The sequence below is a fragment of the Haematobia irritans genome, chromosome 3 (assembly GCF_050003625.1).
Source record: "Haematobia irritans isolate KBUSLIRL chromosome 3, ASM5000362v1, whole genome shotgun sequence".
NCBI lineage: Eukaryota > Metazoa > Arthropoda > Insecta > Diptera > Muscidae > Haematobia > Haematobia irritans.
The window spans coordinates 13,866,597-13,884,598 of record NC_134399.1 but is presented as its reverse complement, the minus strand read 5'-3'; the positions used below and the strand labels follow the sequence as shown (position 1 = coordinate 13,884,598).

Here is an 18,002-nt window from a genome sequence, read left to right as displayed (position 1 = left end):
ACTTATGGGACGATCACATTGAAAACATTTTTTTCTAAACATTAGGTTTGTTTGCGTATTTTTCAAGTTAAAACTGTTTTATCGATACAATAAATATTATGGCATTAAGAAATTGGCTCTAAGAATGGTTTTTATAAAAACAATAACATTTTCATATTTTTTACTAAATTTTGCATTTCATTCATTTTCTCAACATTTTATTTGACATTAGGAAATATATTGCATATATAATTTGTCTATGAATACAAACAGCTGACTATTACGCGCTGCCCCTTGCATGTTTTTCCTGGAAACAAATCATACTTGCAAATGTTCAATTTATCAAATGCCAAATTTAATCCCTCTGACTCTCTCTTTTTGGCTTTTTTGTGTGTAAAAAACGACTTCCAGCAAAAATTTTATATAATTATCAAAAGTTATTGGGTACGCGAATGAAGCTATTTTATCTTGAAATGAAAATACTGCATTGACTAACAACCTTAAATAAAAAATCATATATATTAAAAGAAATGTCAGTAATACGGAAACAATAAATGGTTAAGAACCTCATTCCTAAATTTCTTTGATTTCAAATGCATTTATCAGAAAGACTCTGTTGTACGAAGTATGTCAAAATTTTAATTTTTTGTCTACATACTCAAATTAAAAAATAAATTTTAGATTATTCCGAGTATATATACAATATTTTTAATAGAAAGCTTCGTATAGGCAAATTAAGTCAGAATTTCTCAAACAAGTCATTCCATGTGAGCCCAATATTCACCGTATCGACTTTGAACTGAACATATTTCCCAAGCTGTCGTTCTGCAATATTCCCCGACTTTGTACTCTTGTTACAGCTCATTCACCGTTCTTAACGTGGTCGTGTGGTTTTCAATAGGTAAGTTTTGCCGGATTCTCTGCCGTTGTAATTAAATTAAAGAGCAAAATTGGACAAAATAACCGGTATTTTAGTGAAAGTGTGTGAAAATAAATAAAAATCTAAAAGAAAACCAATCCTATAAAAAGTTATTAAAGACCAGACCAAAAATATAAAAAAGTTAAAAAGAGATACAACGACAATAAGAAAAATTGCCGTGTACACCAAAAACAATAGGAGTAAACGATACAATACTATAGTTGCCAACATTGAAATTGTACATCAAAATGTAAAAGGCAATAAACGACAACAAAAAGGAATAAGAGGAAACTTGTCGGTGTCAAAAAAACCAAGGCTTGTTATTTTTTTCTGCCGGCGTAGTTTAAATATGGACAAAGTCAATTGTTACAAAAAAGAATTAATGCAAACATTTGAAATAAAGTTAGAAAGTGCTTTAAGTAGTAAGCACATTTAATAACTTTCTATATGATTTCACGAACAGTAAAACTTATTCTATTCTATAAAAATTTTCTCAAGCTGAAAAAATAGTATTGATTGATTACGCCGATTCAATAAAGATGTCGCCGTCAATTCTTTAAACTTGACTTTGATATCTGCCTTGAAATAAAACAGTAGAAGGCATATAAGAAAATTTCCCTTTTACCACAAAAAGTAATGAAGAAGGTGCATGGTAATTTCTCGCAGAAATTTTACCAATAAAACAAAAATATATCGTGGGTGATAGTTGTGCTAATCTAATTCGATAATTCGTTTTGTTCAACTTTCTTTTTGGTTTAATAACATAAAAGTAATTACTCGTTAAAATATTTTCCCCAAAGTGCTTGCTTGTTGTGCCTTTCTCGCATTTGGCCAAAAAATAAATTTTCTCTTAATTGATTCGTATGGACTGGCTGAATTGTGAAGAAATAACAAGCCAATACATTTTTAAATACAACTTATGTATTCGATTAGTGCAGTGAACTGTCCAAATGTTTTATTTACTAAATTATTTTTCCGGTTTTTTTTTACAGAAAAATGAGCAGCTCTGAAGAAGTATCTTGGGTTACTTGGTTTTGCGGTCTGAGGGGTAATGAATTTTTTTGTGAGGTAAGTTTGTGTGCAATGGGAGTGAAGAGCGGCTTTGCAATAAATTTTCTGTTTGCATTATTGCATTTCCGCAATGTCCTTTGACAAAGATGGTCAATGGAATTTAATTTGTAATGTTTAGTAGTAATTTGTTATCTAATCATCTTAATCGATATATAGTTTATATTGTTTATAGTCAATCCTGCGAAATGCTAATACACCTTTGCGCTCTCCTCGAGTATATGAACACAATGATGGTGCAAATGTGTTTTTATGCGCGCTTTATAATGTGACTAATATTAGCCATCTACCAGTATTTAGATATGAATTTCTTACGGACAAATTGTATGCTGGGCACACCCTATTGATTGATTCATTAGCTGCGATCCATTAAATTATGATTGAAGTTTTTTTTTACTTAAAGAGACCTCAATTTTATGGGATATACCTATTATACCAATTCTGAAATTTGTTCAAAGGAAAACTCTAGGGGGTACCATCGGGCAATTGTTTGTTTATCTTCGCCTATATGCGGTATTGTCATGATAGTTACACACCAATGGTCTGAAAACGTATTGAGGAAAGAAAAATATTACAATTATTTTTTCTGCCCAGTATCAAATATTTATTATTTTATTTTATTTATTATATATTAATTTATTATAATTACAACAAATAAACTTATTTATACGGGCACTAGAAACTGGAGGCTATTGGCCTACGAAAATATTTTTAATAATTTTTTAGCGATCTATGCAGAATCTATGCCCTGTCCTCTATATCCATTATATGATGTATTAATTTTTTATTGCATTTTTTGAGAATTGTAATAAAATGGTTGCTCAATCAACTAATAGGAAATTGTCATAATCCAAAATGTATTACTAATTTACAAAAAAACGTTAGTGATTAGTTTTATTGCGATTTTCATGAATTGCACTACGAACTATGAACATATTGTGCTTATGGTCTAAGGGCTATGGTTGTTGAAATAGTTAAATAAATAATAAACAATTTATAATTTTCAAAGTTCCTTCGATTTTTATGAAATCTTGCCTTTAAAATAATTTGAAAAACTCGTATAAAACAAGATTATCCTCAATCCCCTAAATAAAATATGTCTATGTAAAGATGTATTTTTGTAGGTGGTCATTCTTTTCATATTAAACTTTTATTTCGCAAAAAAATTAAGTAAAACCTTTACTTTATTATTCTCTAGTTTGAACTTTTGTGCGATTTATCAAAAAATTGACAACTTGTATAACCACTACCTAGTGCCATATCTATATTATTTTTAATTATTCATTTATTTAATCAACCAACGCCCTATAAAACAACATGTTGATAGAAATTAGTACAATTCAGGTAAAATTGGCTTAAAACTAACTATTAACATATACTAGCACACAATATTTTAATAAAATTTGAGAATAATATACGTAAAATTGGTACAGCAAGAAAACCGATTGTCAGTATGAAGGTCCTAAACAGATAATTCCATGTTTCAAGAATATAAAAGCAAGTAAAAATTTTCAAACGAACAAGTAAAATTTGGCCAAATTTATCAAAAATCACTAATTGTGTAGAGTTAGAAAAGTTGATCATGTCAGATCTATCTGTCTTACGAATGTATATTTGTTTAATATTTTGTCAGACATCGTATCTGAATCCATGACTTTCTAGGAGATTGCAGTTTTTATTTTAAAACCCGAATATTCGTTCATGTATGCTTTGCACCACTTATTTGTTGTGGAAAAATAAAAAAATGTGGACCCTAGTGCTCAGAATAACAAGCGATTATGATAAATATGGGAACAATACCCTTAATTAAGTCACCATAAGTCAAAATAAAAAAAGCATACACTGATTATAGAGACACTCTAAGTTTTTGATACCATTTTGTTGTGCGGATTCCTAACCATCGCTTCAAAATGTTGCTCGGTTGCTCTCTATTTCAACGAGTATTCTTATGAGTTTTCAGAAAAGGATTAAAACTGTAGATGCGCTTTTGGTTGTCCAAAACTTTCTCTCCAAACGCGGTTGTTATTCGATAATTCCGCTCTTTAGACGGTCCAATAACGTCTCTGAATTTGAATTGTTAGAGACTATTCCATTCGCATCCCAGCATACAGACTCTTGAAGCTTGCCAGTAATCTCTTGAAAATTAGATGCAAATATGAGTTATTACTTTTAATCATTTCATAAAAATACACCTAACAATCATATCAATTTAGTCAAAATTGAGCTCACGCGGCACCCACTTACCTATAAAAATGCCACAAATTATTGAAAAATATGTCTAAACTAAGGTCATGTATGTATTGGTTAATTTCGATCATTAATACATAAAAGATATTCGATAGCGTTTATTGAACATATTATTTAGTTATTTCACAATAAAAATTAAATTCAATTACAAAAAATTTAATACAAACAAAATACTCAAATTAAATTTTGACTAGAAATTTAAAAATTTTGGTTGTGTGTCTCTGAGATTTCTCTATATATCTCATTACAGGTTGATGAAGATTACATACAAGACAAATTCAATTTAACTGGCTTAAATGAACAAGTACCAAATTATAGACAAGCCCTTGATATGATTCTTGATTTAGAACCAGGTATGTATTCGCTTAACATCCGTTACTTGGATATTTTTTTATGGAAACTATATGAATATTATTTATATTACAGAGGATGAACTCGAAGATAATCCTTTACAGTCGGATATGACCGAACAGGCTGCCGAGATGCTATATGGTTTGATACATGCACGCTATATCTTAACAAATCGTGGGATTGCACAAATGATTGAAAAATATCAAACCGGTGATTTCGGACATTGTCCCCGAGTTTATTGCGAAAGTCAACCTATGTTACCATTGGGTGGGTATAATTATGTCGAGTCAATTAATATACAAAATTTTGAAATATATAATTGTAGGTTTGTCGGATATTCCTGGCGAGGCAATGGTTAAAGTATATTGCCCAAAATGTATTGATGTCTATACACCAAAATCATCGCGCCACCATCATACGGATGGTGCTTATTTTGGTACTGGTTTTCCACACATGTTATTTATGGTGCATCCAGAATATCGTCCTAAAAGGCCAACTAATCAATTTGTTCCAAGGTATGCTTTATAATTGTTGAGTTATTCAATATATTTTTTTTTAACTTTATGTTTTTATTTTCAGACTTTATGGCTTCAAAATTCACAGCTTAGCTTATCAAATACAGCTGCAGGCAGCAGCCAACTTTAAAATGCCACTACGAGCGGTAAATTTAAAATGAAATTTATTTTAAATGTATTAAAACATTTATTAAATTCATATATATCGTTTCCTTTTTCCTTTCCTCCCACATATGTTTATTTAATTTTAAATGTGTTTTTGAAACAAAACAAAACACTGCTCTATATACATCTTCCTCTATTTTATAAACAAAAAAATGTTCACCGCACACTTCAACACTGCATTTAAAATATTACAAATTATATTTAAAAAAAAATATATGGAAAATTTAAATAAAAACAGAAAAATTAATAAAAAAAAGCACACAAGAATAACTAGAGAAACAATTCTAATTGAGAACACAGTAACAATACACTTGAAATTAAGAGGATTTTTTGTATTGAAGAATACTATCCTATTACCCCTCAGAAAGAGATCAAATAGTAAAGCAAGGAAGCAAAGAAAAATACGTCATCTTTTTTACCAACCAATCGAAACAAAAGCATTGTTAGTTATATTTAATTATGAAACGAGGAGATTTTTACATATTTGATTTAGCATACCAACCAATCATTATTGTCTACATGCCGTCATGCTCCAACACATCTGAATTTTACAAAATAATGAGAATAATAATAGATGGAATTAACATCTACCACCAAAACAAACAAACAAATAGTGAAAGGATGTCTCAGAATATAAATGAAATCTAGACGATCTAAATAAAAACAAAACAAAAAATCATTTATTATATACACAAGCAACGAATTTTCATTTAAACCAGAAAAGTAAATTAAAAAAAAAAACAATCCAAATAACCACCATCCATCATCATTCACAGCAACTACAAAATCTTCGTTTATATTTATACTTGTATTATTTTTGTCAATGTTTTTGTTTTCCAAAATCCATCAAATTTGTTAACCAGATTTGTTAATTAAAGACCCCATAGAGATATATTTTGGTACATTATGGGGTATATTTTATATATTTGGGCATGTGCAAAACAAAACATTGAGTGTGTGTATGTCACAAATATACTACCAAAATTCTATACTACTTCATCCTACAATCAGAACGCCAAGGAATTCAACATTAGCATAATCTTCATCATCAAAACCCCAAGGAACTTTTGCTGCATCATCATCATATATACCACCACCACAACCACCGCCACCAACATCTTAAACACACATTTTATTGTAAATTAACCAAGCTTAGGAATCAAACCAGCTAATTCCATATATGTATTTTCTTATATTTTTTTTTCAATATTTCACCATATATATATTCCTATCTCTGCTACAAAATAATCTTGGCAGTAGTAGTTTTCTCTGTCTATATGTTGTATTTAATAGTTTAAAAAAACAAATATTAAGGCACAATATATACATATAAAGCTTGTGTACAATAAAATACTACTTATGTATGTACCCAAACCATTCATTAATGATGCACAAAAAAAAAAACAATATCATTGAAGAATATCCAAATGTATAAGCTAATAACCTTTGTTCTTCTTTTTTTAATGGTTTTAAAACTTTAGTATTTAAAAATGAAACTAAATGACTGTAATTCTGGTTTTCACTTCTCTTCCAAATTAAAAAGAAAAACAAAATTTGGTTTTGTTTCGAAAACGAATTCAAGTGAGTAAATCTATGCTATATTTAGACTAAAAAAACAATAAGCGAAAACCAAATGACAGTCGTATTTGATGGTTTTTTATTTTTCTTTCAATATTTGCATTATTTCATCAAGCCTTATTATTTAGTTTAATAATAAACATTCTTTTGTTTTCAATTTGATTTTCACATAAATATTAAGAGGGATTTCTTTTTAGTTTGAGCGATAAAGATAATAAACAGGAATATTAATATTAAAATAAAAAAGAAAAAATAAAAAGAAAGAAAAATATATAATAACATTAACAATACTTAGTGATTTATAAATGTTTAATTAATTTAATTATATAAAACGAAAAAATAGAGTAATGTGCTTATTTACGAAATATATAATTTGAAACAAATTAAAAACGAAAAAATCATAGAATTTTAATTGCATTCTAATCAGAAATGTACTTAATGTCTATAAACGGAAATCTCTTAAATTTAGACGCGGAGAAAAGCGGAAACCTCTGAAAAGTGGACAATTTTCGTGAGACATTTGCTATATTATCATATTAAAAGTAACCTTTCATAAGTCGACAGAATTTAGGCGACTGTGTGTATCCATTAGAGCTCGACCGAAGCATTGGCTTGGGAATTCTACCAAAAATCGATAATCGGCCACGAATCGGCCTTCGGCGTGAAGAGGCCGATTAACCGAAGTCGAAGCTTTTTGAATAATTTATTTCATATTGAAGTGTCCCACTGTTGAATATGTCTCAGTCAAATCACCCAGTACAAATAAAACGTAAAAAATTATAAAAAAAATATTTTTGTCATTATAATATTAAACTAATGAATTTTGAATAGTAGAAGAATATTAAAAGACATGGACTGTATTGCCTTTTATTGTTGTTTTTATGCCTTTGTTTAACAAATTATGCTAATATTGAACTAAAAACACTAAATTTCTTTAATTACAAATTTGAGGAAAATAATCGGCTTCGACCGATTATTGCTTTTTTTTGCCGAACATCGGCTTCGGTCAAAAAAACCCCACTTCGGTCGAGCTAGATTTATTTTGGCTGAAGCAGATCTTCGGCAATAATAGGCCGAAGCCGAATATTTTCCAAAAATTTTTAAGAGTAATTTGGATTATTTTTATCTAAATATTAGCATATATATATTTTTTTGAACGAATGCATAAAACACAAGAATTAAAGGTAATGCAGTCCAGTCTTATAATATTCCTTTAGAACTTACAATTGTTCGCTGACCACAATTTCGGTGAAGCGCTTCTCTTAATTGTTGAAAAGGAGAACTCTTCCAATATTCAAATATAGTACCATTATGTAGCATAGTTGGCTCCATAATATATGCATCCATTTCATTCTCTTTTCCTTCTATTCTCAATGGTATTGGACATGCCATGTTTTTCCCATATGAAGGACATTGATCTTTTTGCCTTAGGTTAGGTTAGGTGACAGCTCGATGTATCAGGCTCACTTAGACTATTCAATAGTCTAAGGCTCACTTAGACTATTCAGTCCATTGGTGAAATTCTCTCTTATCACTGAGTGCTGCCCGATTCCATGTTAAGCTTAATGACAAGGGACCTCCTTTTTATAGCCGAGCTCGAACGGCATTGCACATTACAGTGAAACCACTTAGAGAAGCTTTGAAACCCTCAGAAATGTCACCAGTCTTACTGAGGTGGGATAATCCACCGCTGAACATTTTTTTGGTGTTTGGTCGTAGCAGGAATCGAACCCACGACCTTGTGTATGCAAGGCGGTCATGCTAACCATTGCACCACGGTGGCTCCCATCCCATCTTTTTGCCTTATTTGTAGTGGGTGGTGTTTTGAATGGAACAATGAATTATAATAAAGCTGCGGTTTCGTTTAAGCGGCCTCTTGACGCCGAAGTCCGATAATCGATTTTTGACCTATGCCAATTGTTCGGTCGAGCTCTAATATCCACTTTGAGAAGTTTGCACCGTACTATTATTGTGGCGAAATTGTGCAAATCTTCGATACCTTTTACCAAACATCTACACTTTATAATCTATCTGTTACTGAATCTTTGATTGTATACGCTGCAAAATCGTCATATACACAAATGATATCATCGACCGAGGTCTAGGTCGGAAATGTTTAAGGTTTCCTTCAATTTTTGAAGATAATTTAATAATAACTTTCCGTTTTAAATTCAGTTTCCTCAATAAAAATCTTATAAAACCTTTTTTTAACTCTATGATGTTGCCTGCCCCTTGATTTTATGATAAGACAGTTCATGAAACGTTCATCGACTAAGGGGAAATACTATATTTGTTGTTGTGGAATGATCAGGATTCTCCCAGAAGGCGTACCTGATCGTAATTTATCACAGAAATACGTCAGATCATTGCAACCAATAAAGCTTTGAAAAAAGCTTGTGTCAAACTAAAAAATTATTAATGGTAGTCGAGTTTATAAAATAGCAGACAAAGTCTTCTATTTCAGCAAACCGTGACTGCTTTCAACTTCTTAGCGGGCTTTCTGCTATTTTGGGAGATTTTTCTAGTATTAAAGTATTTAGTTTATTCCAACCCTCCAAGATTTCTAAAGGCTATTAAAAAACGATATGCAACCATTCTGTTTGCCTTAATTTGAGATATATAACTAAATACGAGTCTTAATTTAAATAGATTGATTTTAATTTTATAAAATAGCTTTTCCTAGTTTGTTTGTTTCAGAAAAGCCTAAATGTAGGCAAGTAGTAGAAAATGTTTGAAAGTTTTTCTTCTATCAGAAGTCTTGTTGCTGTCTCGGTAGATTTTGACAAAATTTTCTATAGAAATAAAATTTTGACAAAATTTTCTATAGAAATAAAATTTTGACAAAATTTTCTATAGAAATAAAATTTTGACAAAATTTTCTATAGAAATAAAATTTTGACAAAATTTTCTATAGAAATAAAATTTTTACAAAATTTTCTATAGAAATAAAAATTTGAGAAAATTTTCTATAGAAATAAAATTTTGACAAAATTTTCTATAGAAATAAAATTTTGACAAAATTTTCTATAGAAATAAAATTTTGACAAAATTTTCTATAGAAATAAAATTTTGACAAAATTTTCTATAGAAATAAAATTTTGACAAAATTTTCTATAGAAATAAAATTTTGACAAAATTTTCTATAGAAATAAAATTTTGACAAAATTTTCTATAGAAATAAAATTTTGACAAAATTTTCTATAGAAATAAAATTTTGACAAAATTTTCTGTAGAAATACAATTTCGACAAAATTTTCTATAGAAATAAAATTTTGACAAAATTTTCTATAGAAATAAAATTTTGACAAAATTTTCTATAGAAATAAAATTTTGACAACATTTTCTATAGAAATAAAATTTTAACAAAATCTTCTATAGAAATAAAAATTTGACAAAATTTTCTATAGAAATAAAATTTTGGCAAAATTTTCTATAGAAATAAAATTTTGACAAAATTTTCTATAGAAATAAAATTTTGACAAAATTTTCTATAGAAATAAAATATTGACAAAATTTTCTATAGAAATAAAATTTTGACAAAATTTTCTATAGAAATAAAAATTTGACTAAATTTTCTATAGAAATAAAATTTTGACAAAATTTTCTATAGAAATAAAATTTTGACAAAATTTTCTATAGAAATAAACTGTTGACAAAATTTTCTGTAGAAATAAAATTTTGACAAAATTTTCTATAGAAATAAAAATTTGACAAAATTTTCTATAGAAATAAAATTTTGACAAAATTTTCTATAGAAATAAAATTTTGACAAAATTTTCTATAGAAATAAAATTTTGACAAAATTTTCTATAGAAATAAAATTTTGACAAATTTTTCTATAGAAATAAAATTTTGACAAAAGTTTCTATGGAAATAAAATAAAATTTTGACAAAATTTTCTATAGAAATAAAATTTTGACAAAATTTTTCTATAGAAATAAAATGTTGACAAAATTTTCTATAGAAATAAAATTTTGACAAAATTTTTCTATAGAAATAAAATGTTGACAAAATTTTCTATAGAAATAAAATTTTGACAAAATTTTCTATAGAAATAAAAATTTGAGAAAATTTTCTATTGAAATAAAATGTTGACAAAATGGCCTTTCTTGTGGAAAAATGGCCTTTCTTGTGGAATAAATTTTAAGATTAAGCATGAATAATTTGAATTGTCCAATAATAATAAAATAAAACTAATGTCAAACAATCCCCATGTATAGATCATCACATTATGACTTGTAAATGTTGTGGTACTTGGTGTCTGAAAACAATATGATGTATGTATATATGTATACATTAGTTTATAAGAAAATCTATAAGAGACTGCTTTACTATCATGATATATCATTATTAAGTTTTGTATTTTAGTACTTAAACAATTTCAATTTTTGTGATATCCGTATGATGCTTAAATGTCATAAAATTCAATCCCGGACATTGATATAATCCTCATAAATATCATTTCCCGCGTAGATTTTGCCCATATTTTCACATTTTTGTGGTTATGGTTTACAAAGTTAAAGATAATTTTCATATCTACAAATTTCGACCGTCCATTCTTCTTGATTACTGTATTGAAACAAATGGAACTACATACTTTGTCAAATCGATTGAAACGAGACCACTTATTCTACTAGAAGTTATCGCAGAACAGAATCTGTCACTTGTAAATGCATATATGTCGTACAGATCCTCTGACTAAACCGTATGAGAATTTGGTCCTTAATCAAGTAATCACATACTTTACACAATGTAGGAAGTATCGTAGGCCTTAAGTCTTCACAACCACATGCAGCATTATGTTTTGGAATCGGAACAAATCCAGCCATTTTCCACGCGGTCGGATAAATGCTACACTCCCACAGTATCTTGTTTCTTCTAAAGGATAAAGCTGTATACTGGCACAGGAAGTTTTGTATATCTTGTAGTATGTGAATGAATAAAATAAATAAATAAAATAAGAAGTGGTACAAGTATTCCGTAACTTCCGGGTCCAGATACCATCTACAATTGTTATCGTCTTTGAGGCCTACTCTTACCATTTGTTCACCATCACCATCAGAATTTCGCAATTTCTATGGTTCTTTTCGTCGGTGGAAGAAAAACATCAGCAAGGACATTATTTGTTCTACGAGCGCCCTTTGCACAATAAATATTGGGAAATTAGTTTGAGTTCTGGAGAAATCTTTCCAAACATTCAAAAAAATCAGTCAAAAATCATGTCGTATTATCAGTCGAATTAGACGACATTTGACATCAAGAAATCAAATCGGAAGACCCATATACACCATATGGGACCATATCAAATTTTGGGCGATATAAATGAAATCTTAGGCAAACCGGATAAAAATTGCGGCGTTTATATACTCAAGAAATCAAAACGGGCAATATGCGAGAATATGGACTGATACGAATAATATGCGGCACATTTATATGTGGGACCGTGTCAGCACGGCGAATAAAATTATATGTGAATCGGATGAAAATTGTGGCCGTAAGAGCCTTCAAGAAGTCACATTCACGGTTGTCACAGTCGGTAGAATTCTACTAAAAATGGTAGATTTTTTACTGTTTGGTAGATTGGTAGAATTCCTGACGTTTTGGTTGATTATAAATAAAAATAAAATATTCCTCTCCAACTTCACAAATTTTCTATAGAAATAACATTTTGATAATATTTTCTATAGAAATAAATTTGTAACGAAAAATTTCTATAGAAATGATAAAATTTTCTATAGAAAAAAATTTACAAAATTTTCTATAGAAACAAAATTTTCTATAGAAACAAAATTTTTTATAGAAACAAAATTTTGACAAAATTTTCTATAGAAACAAAATTTTGACAAAATTTTCTATAGAAACAAAATTGTCTATGGAAACAAAATTTTGACAAAATTTTCTATAGAAACAAAATTTTGACATTTTTTTGAAACAAAATTTTCTGTAGAAACAAAATTTTATAAGGATAAGAAATTTTGGTACACTATTTTTGGCTTGAGTGACAACCGTGGTCACATTAGAAAATCGGTCTTTATTAGAAAACACACCATTTTTGGCAACGCTATTACTACACTTCATTTCAAATTGATACCACCTACTTTCCCGACGACTTCAAGAGCGTAGTAAACGGGATTTACTGAAGTTAACAAATTGGACATGACTAAAATTAGGTTCTAACATTTGATCTGCAGACGGATTGACAAAGAGCAACATATCGTTTGCAAATCGAGCTAACACATCAATTCTATTCTATTTTTTTATTATTATTTTTTTTTTTTGACTTTAGCATAAATAGTTTTTCTGTTGTATTGTAGCACAGCTTTTGCTGTGTTCGTTAATCATTATCCTCGAATGTATATCATGATAGTAAGGCTGTTTTGCACAACATTTGCATTTTTTAATAATTATATATATTTTTTTTGCTATTTTCTTTACAACACTTTCTTCCTCCTTTATATGTTATCTTTCATACCATCTATAAATCATGCTTTCATATATGTATGCACCACAAACCTATATCATTTCGCATCAACACGCATTATCCATATTCGTCATTCCCCCCATACAAATATATTTACAGGACTACATAGCCCTTTGCCAGGAAATACTTAGCAGACCATGTCCGGATGAAGAAGAAGAGGAAGTTGATAAAAAAGAATAATTCGAGATCATGTAAAAGATGCAAAATTTATGGAGATGAAATTGAAAAGAGTAGTGACAATTTAAAATTTGTTTCTATATATATATTTTGTAAGATTGGATAATAAGATTTTTCAAAAAAAAAAAAAAACAATTTTGTGTGCATTTCCATATGTCCGATAAAAAAAAAAATTATGAAAAAAATACAAAAGTACATAATATTTGCACAATTATTTTATTGGCCGTCACATATTTATTCCATTGTGGATTTATACGTTCCAGTACACGCTAAAGCCTCATAGAACGATTTCATTCCTACATTTGATCAGACGTGTTAATTTTTTTTTAATTTTCAATTTCAAATCGAAACGATATTTGAAAGAATTGTGGACACATTATTATTTATTTTCTTTTAACCTCACAATGCAAGCTTTTAATCACCAGATAAAGTAAAATCTCTATATTATTAGTTTTGTATATAAATCCTGCAACGGCTAAAAAATATTTGGGAAATTTAAAACCTTGGATCTGGAGGTAAATTTAAAACCTTGGAAGGATTCCTTCCGCATCGTCCCCTTGAAATAGAAAATGTCATGACTGTAATTAAATCATTGCACCATGCTGGTTACTTTGCAATAGGTACCTATAACATAGATGTCAAACTAAAATGGCCAGCAATTCAGTCTAAAGCAACAAAGTTAAAAGGAGGTTCTCCCTCGACAAAAAGTTCTAAGGAGTATCGCAATGATTTGCCTATCCTGAAGAACTTAGAATGAATCGACCCAAACCCGTTGTCGCCAAAACCGAGTTGATCGCACTCCCTTTTTGTTACGCAGTAATCCTTTTAAGATGGGTCAACTTCTGAAAGACGTATGCCCTTCTACATCGTCCCCTTGAAATAGGAAAGGTTATAACTGGAATTGAACTATTGCGAAATGCTGGTTTCTTCGTAATAGGTACCTATAACAAAGATATGCAATTTAAATTCCAATTCATAAAACACTTATGTTCAGTTCGACGGTTGAGCGTTATGTCCAACTAAATGACCAGCATTTCGGCCTAATCCAACGAAGTTAAAAGGATGTTATCCCCCCGAGAAAAATGTTTAAGGAATATCGCAATGATTTGCTTATCCTGAAGAACTTGGGATAATCGACGTTGTCACTAAAACCGAGGCGATCATATTTCTTCCCCGTGTACTTTGATCGCTTTTCTATGATGGTATCCTCAGTTGTGCGACTCCATTGGAAACTCTGTGGATGCAAATTAAATGGTTGACATCTAATTGCATTGTATAATGGCTTCTGTCACCACCACAATCCAAATTTCGTAATAGATTAGGTTAAGTAATATTCCGTTCATTCTGATACCATACGTGTTGAACTTCTCCCTTAACAATGGGTGCTGCACGATTCTATATTTAGCTTAAGGATAACCGAACTTCTTTTTACAGTAGAGTTCGAACGGCGTTCTCGATTATAATGAAACCCCTTTGAGAAGTTTTTGCTACATTCAAAAATGTCACCGAAACTGGCATTGCACCATGGTGGCCTCTTCGTAATAGGTACCTATAACATAAATATGCAATTTAAAATTCCAATTCAGATCAACTGTTGAATCTAAAATGGTCATCTAAAATGGTCAGCGTTTCGGGCTAAGCCAACGAAGTTAAAAGGAGGTTCTCCCTCGACAAAAAGGTATAAGGTATATCGAAACGAATGAAGAACTTAGGACAAATCGACCAAGCAAAGTCGTCGTTGGCGAATGAGATTATGGGTATCAATGGTTTTTTTCTCAAATGCCTTAGGTTAGGTTAGGTGGCAGGCTCACCTAGACTATTCAGTCCATTGCGATACCACATTGGTGAACTTCTCTCTTATCACTGAGTACTGCCTGATTCCATGTTAAGCTCAATGAAAAGGGACCTCCTTTTTATAGCCGAATCCGAACGGCGTTCCACATTGCAGTGAAACCACTTAGAGAAGCTTTGAAACCCTCAGAAATGTCACCAGCATTACTGAGGTGGGATAATTTCATTTCATTTCATTTATTATCGTACAAAGTGATACAAAAGTCAATAAATAGACCTAAAATCCTGCATCCACCGCTGAAAAATTTTTTGGTGTTCGGTCGTAGCAGGAATCGAACCCACGACCTTGTGTATGTAAGGCGGGCATGCTAACCATTGCACCACGGTGGCTCCCTTCTCAATTGCCTTGATTTGAACATTGTCATGGATATCTCGTATCCTTGAATTTATATTGAGCAGACTAAGGGAATGTAATACGGAATTTGCAAGTTTTTTATTGAAAGATGGCAACTTTGATGCATCATTATGGTGTTTATACTAAACACTCACTCTGTGCCACATCTAATCAGATTTTAGGAGCGGCTTCTATGATATACACATTAAGATATACAAAAGAGAGCAGCAAAACGTCTATTAATGCCTTAGCTCAGTTTCGAATAAACAGAACAATTGGGGTTCTGGTGGAGCAAAACCATATGTTAGGGAGCAGAAATCACAACGTAAACTGTCACTGATATTTTCCTCTTAAGGTGAGTACTAAGTTCGAGTTTAGACGCTAAAGTGAAAACTAAATCAGTAAAAAAAGGCATAAAATTATACATATTTGTTGTAAATTTTATTATAACTTGATGAAGAATAGCCCAAAGCAAATTTTCACAAAGTTTGTATTTCTTAAAGAAAAGTAATCATGAAAAAATGACGATTTTAGCGGCTAAACTCGAACTTAATACCCACCTTTATGGTGAAGGCCACAATTTGCACTTAGATCTGGCAAATTTGACTGTGTCTATAAACTCTGGTCTACTCATTTAAAGGATGCTGGCTTCAGTTCTTCCAATATGTATCGCTTTACAATATCAGGTCTTACGTTTTGGCTTTACCCGGCGATCCTATTTTTCAAAATTGTGCCCCTTCCGCAAAAGACTCTACCTTCCCAAAGGAACATTAATTTCCTTATTCGCCATCATAAGCGAATCGCTAATTTTCGCCATCATAAGCGAAACGCTAACACACTGGATGTATAAATCGCCTTACAAAATCAGGGTGCCTCAAAACTGGAGTCTGGGTTAGCGCATCCTTTAACCTTTAGCCTCTAAAAAGAATATATCTTCTTACACTATAAAAATAAAACTTATTTCCAGTTTTAGTGCGATCGTACGGGTCTATATAATATTTTTCAAACGAAAGATATATTTCCACTTGAGCTTCCATGGGTTGTCGCATTGTTTGAATATTACATTTTGTCTCTTTAAAAATCTGGTACTTTCGAACAAAGAGTCTCACTTGAGTACTCTTTTAGGATATGCCATAAGAGTATTCGCTAAGTAGTTTCTAACGTCAACTATTTACACACTTTTTGTTGGGGAAACTGAGAAGAACCGACACCGCTCTCAACCTAACCTAAAAAATTATCATAATCAATTACTTTTTGAAAATTTTACAATAGTGATCACAAAAAATCAAAAGCTTATATCACCCTACAATGATTGCTGGTAGTGGCAGTATTTTTTTCTGTATATAGATCAGTTTTATATGTATGTATTTATGTTGCATAAAATATGTATTTAAACTGATCAGCGTATATATATTTTTTTAGTAGGATTATGTATGTATGTTTGTGTGCTATTGATGTCTATAACAATATTTTCTTTTTATTTCTTCCACTTTCTTTTTTTCTTTTTTTTCTTTGATTTAAAATTATTTTATTTCTAATATAACTACAACTTACGTCAATATATATTATTTGAATTTATGATAATCAACGGCCAACAACAAAAAAAAAAACATATTTTGCCTTATATTACCAAACCAAAAAATATTACAACATTTTAATTAAAACAACAACTTTAGCGAGGTGGTGTTCAAGAGAAGGATGATGAGCCCGAGAATACTGTAGATACTATTCCAAATCGTGTTTAAAACATAAAAAAACAGGATGACTTCTACCGCTGATGTTCTTTTTTTATTGCCTTAACTTTTGTGCGAATGGAATTTGCTACACGTCAATCGTTGGATCCGTCAACACGTATTCATAATTTGTATAAATATCTGTGGTAGTTTAAGTTTAAAAAAATTAAATTTTCATTATAGTCATTTTCCTTCTGTACAATGTGAAGGTTGGAAGATACCAACTATTCCTTAATATCAACAGATAATTGTTTTGCAATATGTGCATATATCATAAATCTTGTTTTATACTTATATATATATACTCTTTATATTTATAGTAAAAAATAATTTTTTTTTTAATTTAATTTAAAAATAAATATTTATTTCAATAATAAGCAATTCATCATCGTATAACTGATAAAATTCATAATGGTGTATATGGTGAACTAGAAATGACAGCAAAATGATAAAACTCAATTTATTGGCATCTCGTTATATTGTTGGCAAGCTAACATAAGTTTTTGCTTCTGGGTTTATTTAAAAAGAAAGCAATACGAGATGTGGTTTACGTGTAATAGTGGGAATTTCTAAACAGTGATACATACACTGTGGAACAGGGTAT

The 18,002-nt window shown here is 30.1% G+C and overlaps 1 protein-coding gene across 4 annotated transcripts; it reads left to right on the top strand.

Moving 5' to 3' along the window:
* Positions 1–750: 750 nt before the first annotated feature.
* On the top strand, positions 751–17,779 carry CkIIbeta (casein kinase II subunit beta). 4 transcript variants are annotated; one of them, XM_075302906.1, is made up of 7 exons: positions 751–880; positions 1,891–1,966; positions 4,464–4,566; positions 4,640–4,831; positions 4,890–5,079; positions 5,144–5,225; positions 13,403–13,694. In XM_075302906.1, exons 2-7 carry the CDS (start codon positions 1,895–1,897, stop codon positions 13,481–13,483), a joined length of 720 nt encoding a protein of 239 aa, XP_075159021.1. In that variant the 5' UTR covers positions 751–880; positions 1,891–1,894; the 3' UTR covers positions 13,484–13,694. The 4 variants fall into 4 exon arrangements, with proteins under 4 accessions (XP_075159021.1, XP_075159022.1, XP_075159020.1 ...); XM_075302907.1 differs by lacking the exons at positions 751–880; positions 13,403–13,694 and adding exons at positions 1,527–1,667; positions 17,342–17,779; XM_075302905.1 differs by lacking the exon at positions 751–880 and adding an exon at positions 1,527–1,667.
* Positions 17,780–18,002: the final 223 nt, after the last annotated feature.